This window comes from Anas platyrhynchos, chromosome 7, assembly GCF_047663525.1.
Source record: "Anas platyrhynchos isolate ZD024472 breed Pekin duck chromosome 7, IASCAAS_PekinDuck_T2T, whole genome shotgun sequence".
Taxonomy (NCBI): domain Eukaryota; kingdom Metazoa; phylum Chordata; class Aves; order Anseriformes; family Anatidae; genus Anas; species Anas platyrhynchos.
Window position 1 is genome coordinate 38,081,972 of NC_092593.1, and position 12,748 is coordinate 38,094,719.

A 12,748-nucleotide genomic window follows, 5' to 3' on the forward strand; every position below is an offset into this window, starting at 1 on the left:
TGGATCATGTTGTACAACCCCTGGGCTCCACATCACCTACTCTGAAGACTGTTGCCTTACAAGGTTTTGGTCCAAGCCTACTGGCGCTCTTTTCAGCAGTGTCCCAGGACAAGTGACAGCGGAGACAAAGGACTATTCCAAACAGGTAGTCTGATTGCAGGCATGATGTTTTGATGGGGAAAAGAGTTCAGCTGTATATATGAGTCCAGCTAATCACATTTAGCCAAATGTGATATCCCACACGTCATGGCCAAAGATGACCTATCCTTTGTTATTTTGTAATAAAGACATAGCACCAGTGACTTTAACAGGTCCAGAATCACACACACAATGTGAGCAACTTCCATATGCTATTACTCAAGGACAGAGTAATAGTATTGGTAGCTACTTCTTGCTTGGACTCGTTAAAAAGGAGAGTACCTTAAGTTCCATTAGTTCCTGCGTATTGGATGGAGTAGTAAGGGCTTTTTCCGATATTCTCTCAAACTCATCACATAGTCTGAAAAATATACAAAATAAACTATTTGGCATGTGTGTTTTGCTTTAGCCACCCTTAGACAAATCACATATTTATAAAAGCAAAAATGAGATTAATGTATGCTTTAAGGGTTATAAAAGTTCAACAGTGGAGGCAAAATTAAATACACTTCAATACATGTTTTCAGTTTGACAGTTACCTCAAACTTATGTCTTGATGATCTCTGAATGTTTTTGCAATAACTTTTTCACAAATATTATCTGCTCGCTTTACCAAAGCATTTATTAATTCATCACAACGCAGCTCAAACATTCCTAGACGGAGATACTGCAATACAAATTTAAGTTAGCAGGATGTTGAACAGCTTGTACCTATTTTCCTTCGCTATTTTAAGCAGAATGTCAGGGACCTCACCTAGGAATTCAGTCAAATCAAAAAATGCTCTTAAAACTTTAAATGAAAAAAAGAAAGAAAAAATTATAGTTATGAATAACTGTTCTTCTGTATGTGCATGTCAAAGTTTATATAAATTTTACTTCTATTGCTTTCAATCTTGCCAATCTATAGCCTCATATAAGAAGGGCATCTACTCCCTGTAAGAGGAATATTGTCTGGTGAAATTACAGAGTTTGAGATTCATCTAAAATGTAATCTTGCTTTTCTCTTGGAAACACATGAATATGTGACATTTCACAGGATTAAAAGGGGACTCTGCCTCCCAGGTAGTCTCAGAATCCAATGCTTTCTTTTACTAGTGAGCAAGTGAGCTTGACTTCCATACACAAGCCATCATGACAAGCCTGTAAGTACTAGTTTTTCCAGAACAGAGGTCAGCACTGAATGCTAGAAGAGAAACAGTTTACAGAAAACCACTTAAAACTTCAAATTGTTTTTCTGAATGTGAAATCAAAGGATTCTTGCCACCTGTTTTTTGTCTTCTTATAGAGACAAAAAGAAGTGGATCACGTTAAGGATCCTCTATCTGCCTTTGACGCTTGGAAAGAATTTGGGTTAGGACCAGACCTACTCTTTCTTTTGTGCCTTCACATCCAGGTGGAACGTACTCTGAATGTCTTTACAAGTCTCTGAAGAACATCTAGTAAAAAGAACTGTCTCACTGAAGTAGGGTAATACACCCCAGAAATACAAACTCATGAAAAAATATTTATTTTTGTAAAAAGACTAATTTATTTCACTTTATCTCACACCTAATTATTATCAAATTTGACATTATTAGTACAAGACCAATGTTAAAATTATGTCCATATCTATTTATGAATATTATTATAATTTACCTTCCTAGAAGTATATTTTATTTCCTTACTGAGTTGCTGGTATTTTATAATTTCCGCTTTCATTTCTTCAAAGGTATGTTCTTTGGTCAGGAATTCATCAATATCTTGTTCAGCTTGTTTGTTTATCAGAAAGCTATACTTATCATACAGCTTGAGATGTTCAACAGGTGCAACACTTTCTTTGATAATTTCTTCTCTAATCATTTTCTTATGTTTGTCCAAGATCTCGTCTAGGATAACAGGTTTCAAAACAGTTGATGAAGACTCACCTTTTGGCTTTAGGAAAAATAAACAAACAAACCAACTGAAATATACCACATTTTCAAGTTACTTCAAGTCAAATTCTTGCAGGTCAGCTATATTTGGAAGATTAACAGGATAGAAGAAAAAACAATTAAATGTTACTTTAAAGTTTTTCTAATTAAAGTTTGATTACAAATTATATTTCTTATACACAGTGATTTAAATGCTACTCCCAATTGTTTTTTTTGAATCCTAGGTTATGGAACTCTGCCTCTAGCAAGCAAGAAGTGCTGCTTCATCCAGAAACTCACAATTTTACATACTAGTCCAGCCCAAACAAATGCATCAACAATTTTAGTCAACACTGACTTTATTTTTCCACGTTAGAACTATGGAAAACGCTTTTGTGCAAACACTCAGAAGCTATAAAGCCTTGCTCCTGTACATTTAGACATGCTTGAGACGTTTCTTTTCATTCATCTTTTCACAGCTTATTTATTACTGATTTTTATAAAGAATAGCACTGTTATTCAGGTTTCTGCTTGGTTGGTTATGCTTTTAAGCATATTAACAGAAATGTTGAGGGTTGGTATCTTTATTTAAAATTAAAGTTGGTGCTAAGTAGAAAAGGCAACAGAATCTCCAAGTGAGATTCAATAGAAACCTTCAATAGAAATGTTCACCTTCCATAGCTTTCTGGGAAATGGTTCAAGATGCACCACACAGGTATGGTTCCTTCCACTCTCTCTAAACTAGAAACTAAGGTTCCTACACTGAAAACAATATACAATTCCAAAACAAATATATTAAAAAATATGTAATTTTAAATTATTTCACAAAATATTTTTTTACTTAACCTGGATTGTCTCCTGTTTCACCTAACACTTTAATCTGGTTGAATGTACAAAATGTACAAAATTGGTAAAATTGAAACTGCTTTAAAATTCTGTTTTGTTTTAAGATAGTCTACTCATGACATTCTACATTTAAAATGACAATACCTTCCAGTGTCAAAATACAAGACATTTCCAGAATCCTGAATAAATATCTTTAAAATTTGAATGCTTTTTTTTTTTTTTTTTTTTTTGGTATTATATAATACATTTATAATAGCTGCTGTTGGAAAATAGCTGATGGCTATTTATTTGCTTAGAAAATAGTGATTGGGCCTTCTGATAATAAAATTAAGATTATTTCAAAATGTTCCAAATATCCAGAAAGGATATTACCGTATTACTGTGAGCTTTGACAGTAAAACTATTTATTAAAAATACCCCCCAAAGTAAACATAGCAAGAGTATATTAACAAAACAAAAACCATGAGGATTGTAATTTCTTACCCACTTAGAGAATAATTTGGTCTCAATTCTTGGTATATCACTGACAGCATTAATCATAACAGTATAGACATTCAGTAATATATCCTCATAGTCATTAAAGTCAGGTTCAAATTTAATACGGTCATTCTCAAGGGTTACCCTCAGTATGAAACCTGGGTGTTCGTAGGCTCGGACTGATTTCTAGCAAAAAATGAAAACAGTAAAATATTAGTTAACCTAAATCATGTAGAAGGTGTCAAAGCATTGTTAAGAATTACTCCAGCATATACATTTTGAATTATCAAGATTTTAACTGTATATGACAAATAGTAATCTCGATAAAAATACTTGTGCAAATTGGAAATGTCTCTGATAAAATTAATGTAACATGGATATTCATTACAATGAAATACAATACCATTTTTAATTGACACAGGAGATATCCTCTTTACACCAGTCAAAAACTTTTATGAAGTTGTTTGCACAAACCAACACAGAGTTGCTTTACAGTAGTAACCCCCACAAGTGTAGGAATATATGAAGGAGGAATGAAAACATATACTTCCACAGTATGATTCCTCACTTCCTTAGATTCTCTGCATATTTTTTCCTTGATATTTGGAGCCAGAGTTTTATGAATATTTGAGGGTGAAGCTTTATTAACAAAAGCTGAACAAAGATCCAGTTACACTCCAAAACATCAAAAATCAAGGAGAAATATTTATTTCCACAATAGACATGGTGTGAGTGCAAAAGAAACACTCTCTTGTTGCTTAATTTTTTTTGCCCACAACTAGTCTGCCAAAGCATGCAATAGGTACCTACTAATAGTAGAAAGAAGATAAACCTTCCTCACAGATGGGGATTACAAACACACCTATATAGTTCTTGCATTATAACCGTGCACAATGCCTGTGGCTTTTATATTAATGAATTCTTATTGTAAGTCTAACTGTGGTGTCTTCCTGCAGGTTACCAGATTTAAAATGCTAGTATTTCCTTTCTGACTTCAGTGTTTTTTAAACTCCATTTAATAAACAATGCATTTCTAAAACATTTGTATCTTTTTTTCCCCAAAGCACCTGCCACCAGAGTTCATGCTTTTTTTTTTTTCCCACAAGTAGAATACACAGGAAAAAAAATGTAGGTACATAGATAAGCAATGTTTCTAGTATGAATATGAAAGACTACTTACTGCAGGTTGAACAATTAAATCTGTGAAGTCCTGAATAGAATGTAGAAGTAAATGTTGCAGCTGACGAGTCATTAAAGTGGCAGCACAATTGAAGAAAGACTCTAATTTAGCAGTGCTGGCATTGCTGGGTATTTGTTTTCTTTTATTACCTAGGTAAAAGATTTTCTGTACTTCTGGAAGCCACCTTAAAAGAATACAATATTGTTAAGTTTGTCAAGTGATTAGCATGAATAAACCTGTAGTTTTAAGTTAATTGCTGTACAGGTACATACCGCATGCATTCAAAATATGTTGCAATATATTTGGGAAACTAGTTTAATTTAATTAGCTGATACAGTAGTATCTTTACATTCAAAGGAAATGTGTCTCTGAAAATAATATCTTCTATTACGGAAACATATTTAAAATATGTTTTATATGTTTTATTTTATCTATTAAGATAGATTAAATTGGTAAATTGCCTTCGTCTTCTATTTCTCTGGTAAACAGAAAACAGAAAGGCTTCACAGGCAGTGTAGCCCCAGGGGCTATGCAGTACCTTATGCAAGCCTTCTAACCTCAGTAGATGTTAAAATGTGAAAGCATTCCATGGGGAATTCTGCCCAGTCACCATTAGTGAAAATGAAATCGGCTCTGGTACTGGAGGGAAATGGGAAGGAAGAAAGCACAGAAATGTGCAGACTTCAGTTAAGAACAAAAAAATATCTTCAAGGCCAGAAATAAAAAAATAAAAATTGGAAAAAAAAAAAACGCTTCCATAGAATGACAAGGAAAAAAGTTATTTGGGAACATAGTAGTTTCAATACTTTTCTATATCGATAAGAGGCATTGCTTTGTGTGAGGCATGGATGGGGCAAGTTTTATTGCATAAAAAGTTCTATCACAATTTGCATTTTAAATGTCATGAATTGTTGATAGCAGCTGTTGAATTGTTGACTTTCTCATTTGCTCATTTGTTGCTTCAACATTCACTATTTTAGCTGTTTCCATTTTTTACTTGAAAAATGAAAACAAAATTGGAGAAACTTTAAAAAGCAGACCTTCACTAATCAAAAATAGCTCCAAAAATCCTTTGAAGCAGAGCAATTAGATAACAAGTCCTCAGAACAGAAGTGTTTCTCATAACAGACTAAAATCCATATATTCGTAAAATCCCTATAAGAAGCCAGCAAAACACATCACACCAAAATTCAGAATAAGAAAACTGCACAAATTATGATAAGCTCAATATTTACAAAGCAATTTTCAGTCATAGGTCTCAAAGCATTTCACAACACCACAACATGTATTATTAAAAAGGGTCATTCTTTTTCTCTCTGCAAAGCTCAGATTTTCAAAAACACATGAAGAAATAGATTTTCCTGTAACATCAAAAATACGGATACACTGGATCGTACTTCCTAGATAGAATAGCTTTGGATTTTCCAATTTCCTGGATGACTTCAATCTGGAAAGGTGAGAGTTCCTCAGCTTCCTGTTTATTGTGAAATATTTCTGTATCAAGAAGGCGCATATTTCTGAAACAGAATATAACATTAATATTTTAGGAGCATATTTACAGTACCCTGTTATTTATTATCTTTTTACCATAAAACTGTTTTTATATTTAACATTTCAAACAATGTTATTTTAAACATATTTTAAACATTTCAATATAATTTTATTCTCAGAGCTCATTATTATTATTTCTATTATTTCAGAACCCCCAAATATAAGTACCGCAGTACTGTCTGTATACATGATCTTAAATTGAATTAGTAATTACTACATTTGAGTATATTAATAAGCATTTATAGAATCAGAGTTTGTGCATATGTTTGAGTAACGTATATGTTAGTCATTACATATAACATCAAACATTAAAACTTCTGAACACCTCTGAAGTACAAAATTCCTAAACAATCTAAATTCTACATGTGACTTCTTGCTTAAAACTGCCTACATACAACAGGAAATAAAGATGGCAAATGTGACATTAATTTTTGAAAATCATTCCATGTGATTTCTGGGTAGGTACAGACAAGCAATATGTATATATTTTAGGTGCCCCAGATTCAATATGGTGACTCGTAAATCTTAAGATATCATCATTCATTATTTCCCCACTCAGATTCTGAAATCGTTGAGCACCTGAAAACCTAAGAAAAATAGGTAACACTTACTTAAATGAAGTCTCCCATAAGTTCAGAACAGCTAACATTGAAGGATTTATTGCATGCAAATTTTCTTTCATGTAACTGTATGCTGATGTGAAAGATTTATTCCAAGGTTTTGGCAATACTTCTAGTCTAAAAACAAAACAAAGCAAGACACACACATGTACACACAGAAAACAACAGAAAAAACACAGCAGGAATAACATAGCTGTTCGAAGAACAAAAATATTTGTATATTTAAGATAATTAATTTCCATCCCAGACAAATTAGAATAGATCAATCTAGCTTTCTGTTGATTATTCAGATATTAATAATGCTAATATTCAAATATTGACCAGTGTATTAAAAAAAAAATATAAGAGAGAAACACTGGCCAAATCTTAAGAGATCTGTTATTCATGGTATCTTATGCCATGTTTTATCTTTAAAATGTAATAAAATCATCATACATATAATATTTATTCAATTAATACACAATTTTCTACATTATGTTGAGTTTATGTTTATAAACATCATATTCAATTTGATAAAGGTCATGATTATAGGGCCTTTTCATAATTCCATTGGGTCTGTTTTCTACTTTTTAAAAGCATTATACTATTTCGGTGTGTGCATGGTTTTTTGTTTGTTTGTTTAAATATATACTCCTAACTTTTATTTCCTTTAAAAAACATTGAACAAGGTAATTTGCCATTTTCCACAGATGGTTGAATTTTACTGTTAAAATATTGAGTATTTCAAATTAAGAAATACATATTGCAACCTTTATTACTTTTGTTTTAACTCAGATTATACAAGTGTAACTACAGATTTTCAGTATATTTTGCATAGCCCCATTCAGGAACCAATGACAGAATTACTTTATTTTGTATAGCTAGAACCATTAAGTTATGTCTCGCACTGTTGGTAACTGTTTCCATATCTTCCTGGATGTTCTTAGAGTTATTACTCAGATATGAAATGGAGCATGATATTTTAACCCGTCTCAGATCCTTCTGCCTCTCATCAAATCTCAGGCACTGGGTTTCCAATGAAAGGAATAAGTTACGTAGAGATGTGATTATGTAGAATCCACCTCAGAGAACTCTGGGTCTAGATGAATAACTTCGATTTCTTCTTTAAGTGGCCTCTGCATATTCACATCATGAACTAACTTTCAATAATACTGTCCTGAAAGGATCATAGGAATTAAGTCATAATTAGAGACTGAAATACTGCTCTGTCATAAGGAGCACCAACCTGGGACAATGGATCAAGAGGCATTTTCTAGATCTGCATGTGACACTCTCTGTAAATGGCTCAAGCAAGGAACAAAAAGAGATTAAGCTCTCTAAAGCACAGTCTGGTTATTACTGTAAGGAATTTAGACAAGGCTCCAAAAAGTGTTAAACTAGCCCCTTAGACATCTGCAGAATTGTAGCATCCTAAGCTTCTGCCAGTAAAGTAATTCTGGCTTCTGTTACTGCAAACAATCAGAAATACCACCAAGCAAAACAGCAACTATCTCACATGTAAGGCAATTTCTAATTAACAGCTTAGCTATTCCCCCATACAAGCCTCTTCACAAGCCTCCTTCAACTGTTTTGGTTGACCATGTGCTAAACTGCACATAAGCAGTGCTTTATTGACACTGTTTTGGCAGTTTTCATTCAAAAACAACCCTGGCACTAGTGTATGGCAGGAATGAGAATGCTCCAGCACGTATTCCCACCAAAAGAATTGAGTGCCAAAATTAGACAAACATTGAGTGCATGAGAGAGAATACCATTAGGTTCTCAAACAGTAATGATGATTTTTCATACTGTTTTATGAAAAACTAATATAAGAATTTATTCAGACATTTCACCTCTCCAAGATTTTACTCTGATAGAAAAAATAAAAAATGATGCATCTTAGAAGAAGAAAAACAGTAAGATGCAAGAAATTGACCACAGTTCCATATGTAGACAAATGTAACCTCAGTTCACAAGATACTGAAACACTTTATTTCCAACAGAATAGCACAGTTCCAAGGGAAAAATCAAAAATATTACTGAAAAATAAGTCATGTTTGTAATAGTGCTTTTTTTCCCCCATCTTCAAGTTCTGATATAGAACTTTAATCCATTTTTTAATAAATCTGTATTCTATAGGAGACAGAAAAAGTGTTTACAGGGAGTTAGACTAAAAAAAAAATATTATCTTTAGAATAAAGATCATACTTCAAGTACTGTTAACAGAATACAGCTGTTTTACTGATGACTATTGTAGTAGGAGAATTTTATACTTTGAGTTTGGTATGCAAGTGTGTGACATAAGCTTACATACAAACTAATGTGACGCCCTACAAAATAACAGTTCTTCGGAGACATGAAAGATCTTCAGAGTCAGAAATAGTAGGATAGCCTCTTACCCAGGGAATATAAAACAATGAATTATTATTATATTACTCCTCTTTTCAAGATGCAAATTGCATAAGTAATATCTGGCAAAAAAACAGCCACCCTCCTATATACTCTAAAGCCTGCCATTTGGTATTTAAAAGCTTATACCTCAAACCACATACCAGAAATACTATTTATAACAAAACATTTTCTGGTTTTAAAATCACACAGTAATACTAGCCCCAAAGCAGAATCTGGTTGATCTCAGTGGAAATATTCTGTTTCTACAGTATTTGTAAGATTTCATGCACCTACAAGGCAAATTTATTTACCAGTTCAAGCCTATACCTATGGAAGTGGTACCTCTTTACTTTCAAATCTCAGTAAGAAATAAAATATGTTCTAGAAAAGTTGATACTAGGCTGAGCCACACTGGGCAGATGTGTGACCCCGGGAGTAGTGCTACACTCGCTTTCAGTAGCCTGCAGAGATTTTTAGGCAAATGTGAATGGAATGCTGGTAGTCCTTTAATCAAATGCCACATCTACCCACTAGTACACAGAGGTTCCTACATGCTGTATAACCCAGGCAAAAAAGCTAGGCACCTATTAATGTTTTAGTACATTTTGGTGAACTGCTGTGAGAGACAAAAAGTCTGTATTTACTATATTCTTAAACCTGTTACATTTTGGCTCAATACATACAATTGATAAACAATACAGAGCTTCAGTGAAATCAGTGGAAAAAAGGGCATTGTTCCATCGATTACAACGCAAGTTATACACAAGGATTTGCCCTGCTATATCCCATTTTCAAATGCTGTGGGGTTAAATGGGAGATTTCTTACTAGCTAACCACTGCAAAAATAAAATTAATTCCAAACAATTATTTGAGGTAGATACATGTTTCTTCATTTTTTTCCAGAGATGCTATATAATCATTACTTGAACTTACATAACTAATTACTAAATCTTATTTACTGTTACTGTTTTGTGTAGTGCTCCAGCTGACATCAAGTAATACTACCTAATACTACTCATTACCCATGCTGTTTTACCCCACTGTTCTCCTGTCAACGTTTTTGAATAAATATATTTTCTTACTCTGCACGATGAGGTAGAAGAGAATCCTTCTTCTCTTCTTTTTCTCTAGTATCTCTTAAAACAAAGTCAACTGAAAAAAGTGTAAAAAAAAAAAAAAAAGTAAAATAAAATACCAAGATGAGAATAAGCTTATCAAAGGAAAAAAGTTTACCAAAATGCACAGTTCATTGAGATGAATTGTTTTACTTGGATATACATGAAAATAGATTTAGTAGAAAGTTATATATATATATTGCAAAGCCCTTTTTAATAGTATAAGTTTTGAAAGATCAAAAAAGAAAATGTATGACATTAGCTTTCAACCTTACAAGGGTAAGGAAACCAGCGTATTATTTTTGTTAAAATGCACCTCTAACATCTAGGAGAGCACTTCATATAATTCTTCCACATTGGTTGCTCTCGGCAGTGACAAGAACTCAACAACAAACGTTTCTGAGTATTAGCAACTTAAGATAAAACAAGAATAAAATACTAGAAATGTACCTATAGCCTTTTTTACACTCAGAAAATAGTCTTCTTTCATTTCGTCTGTTAACGAATGTACATGTTCATCAAATACTTTCAGATGATGTGGAATTAAAGCTAAGACGTGATCTAGCCATGATTCATCCAGTGGGGCTACATTTCTTGTATCAATTCCATGGTGAATGTAATAGTAGTATTTCTGTGGGATAAAAGATTGCATTGGTTAAGTCCACTACCAAATAGCCATTGCTAAAGCGAGTTTCACTGACATATGGGCTTATTTCGTAAAAATAAATGTAATTAGCGCTAAGTGCTTTTTTGTTTTCACAATTCTGTCATTGTATCAATCATCTTGTCAATTTTTACAATAAATGGCTACCACTATTTTGCATTTAATATTCTTGAAAACAGTCTTTAGGTACCACAATATCTTTCTCTATTGGTGTAGAAGAATCTGATATTGGAGGCTGGATTCCATCACGGAGTTCTTCAGGAAGGTCTTCCTGCCTGACACAAAAACAAAACTAATTAAGTGAAGAGTATAGATCACATTCTTAGATACATTTTACTGGCATAAGTAATACATAGCCACCCTATATATCGATTCTGAAAAAAAGGTAACTGGCAAAATTTTACAACAAGCACAAGACATTCTGATTCAAAAAGAACACTGAAGCATCTGACCAAGTTTGCATTTCACCTCCTAAGTTTTAGCTTTTAAAGTCAGCGATGTAGTTCATACCCATTTACAAACTTCCTTTTGCTTTGTAATCTAGAACATTTAAGATTATTTAAAAATTTGATTCATTTATTAAAAAGGAAAAGTACGTTATTCAAAGATAAGGAAACTCACAATATAATGTTAACAAGAGCACTTCTGAAACGTTCTTGCTGTTTTTTCAGATGACTGCTGCTCTGCAATTTAGAAATTGATGGTCCAGCTTCACCATCTCTAGAATCCTGTGTCTTGAGTCTCTTGGATCTTGCCTTTAAATATTCTCCTTGCAGAAAGGACATTTTGAAGTTTAAAAAAAAAGTTAAAATGTATTGCACATTTACTTAAGTTTCTGAAACATTTTCATTAGTAGAAAAAACTACTGTTAACCTTACCAGGTGGATATTCATTTTTTACAGTAAACTCTCCTGACTCATCATCTTCCTGTTCTTTACTCAGATGGAATAAAGGACAAGTCTGCTGCCATGGTGGCTTAGATCTTGTCTGGAATAAATATTTTATATTTTACTTTTACATTTGTCATAGTTTTTTTCTAACACTGATGATATCTTAAACATAGTAAAAATAAATAATAATAATAAATTAATATATAGCAGAAATAAGGCAGCATAAAAATCATACAGTTAACTACTACTTATATATTGCCCTAGACTACAAAATATCCAGCTCACAAGAAATGAGCATATTAGACTTCTGTGTAAGTGCTCTTATACTCTCTAGTTTTATACCTTACTTAAATATCTACATTTTTTTCAAATACTCTATGTTTAAAGTTTTGAGAATACTGAAATGTATTTCCAAATATTGAAATATCAGTAATGCTCTGTATGCAGATATATAGTGCAGAGACTGTGATATACATGATTCCACTTCAGCACACATCTGAATGGTCTCTATATAAACGTGCTGTGATACATACTTGAAAATGGAAGCTATAACAAAAACAAGAAATCCACCTGAGACAACTGTGGTAGTAAATTCACTGTTCTCTTTGCCAGCTTCCCTTTGCCACTTGGACCAGCCTTGGGAGGAAAAAAACAAACAAACAAACAACCTTTTTATTAGTACTAATATTAGGCTCCTGGAATACTTGAACTTGTAATCTTGCTATAATCCCATTTTTCAACTCTTACAATAATTTTATATATACAATTTCATGTAATTTCCCTACTCTTTCTAGCATGTTTTCATGTAAAATTTAACTTTCTCAAATACCTTTGACAAATAACAGCTCTGAAAAAAATTAGTTTTATGTTGGGAAGCATTTATGGAACCTTTTTGCCAACATATCCATTAAAGCCTTAAAAGATACCATGAGCTAATATAGATGTACAATTCAGTTTTTCATTCAGATTCATCAGTCAACATTTTTTTAAAACACAAAATAGTCCTTT

General features: G+C 32.7%; 1 protein-coding gene across 7 annotated transcripts in view; it reads right to left on the reverse strand.

Moving 5' to 3' along the window:
• The window catches only part of DNAH7 (dynein axonemal heavy chain 7), a 110,368-nt gene that overhangs the window by 94,505 nt on the left and 3,115 nt on the right, over positions 1-12,748 (reverse strand). For 5 of the 7 annotated variants that reach the window (XM_072040563.1, XM_038182328.2, XM_072040565.1 and 2 more), the window contains exons 2-14: positions 12,311-12,376; positions 11,729-11,837; positions 11,472-11,619; positions 11,041-11,125; positions 10,637-10,817; positions 10,154-10,223; positions 6,693-6,818; positions 5,928-6,047; positions 4,531-4,714; positions 3,357-3,536; positions 1,774-2,049; positions 678-805; positions 421-499 (exon numbers count right to left, since the gene is read on the reverse strand). In XM_072040563.1, the coding sequence (XP_071896664.1) occupies positions 421-499; positions 678-805; positions 1,774-2,049; positions 3,357-3,536; positions 4,531-4,714; positions 5,928-6,047; positions 6,693-6,818; positions 10,154-10,223; positions 10,637-10,817; positions 11,041-11,125; positions 11,472-11,619; positions 11,729-11,837; positions 12,311-12,376 (1,752 nt within the window). Of the gene's footprint in view, positions 1-420; positions 500-677; positions 806-1,773; positions 2,050-3,356; positions 3,537-4,530; positions 4,715-5,927; positions 6,048-6,692; positions 6,819-10,153; positions 10,224-10,636; positions 10,818-11,040; positions 11,126-11,471; positions 11,620-11,728; positions 11,838-12,310; positions 12,377-12,748 lie in introns of those variants that run through there. The other 2 variants (XM_072040568.1, XM_072040567.1) reach the window with 2 other exon arrangements.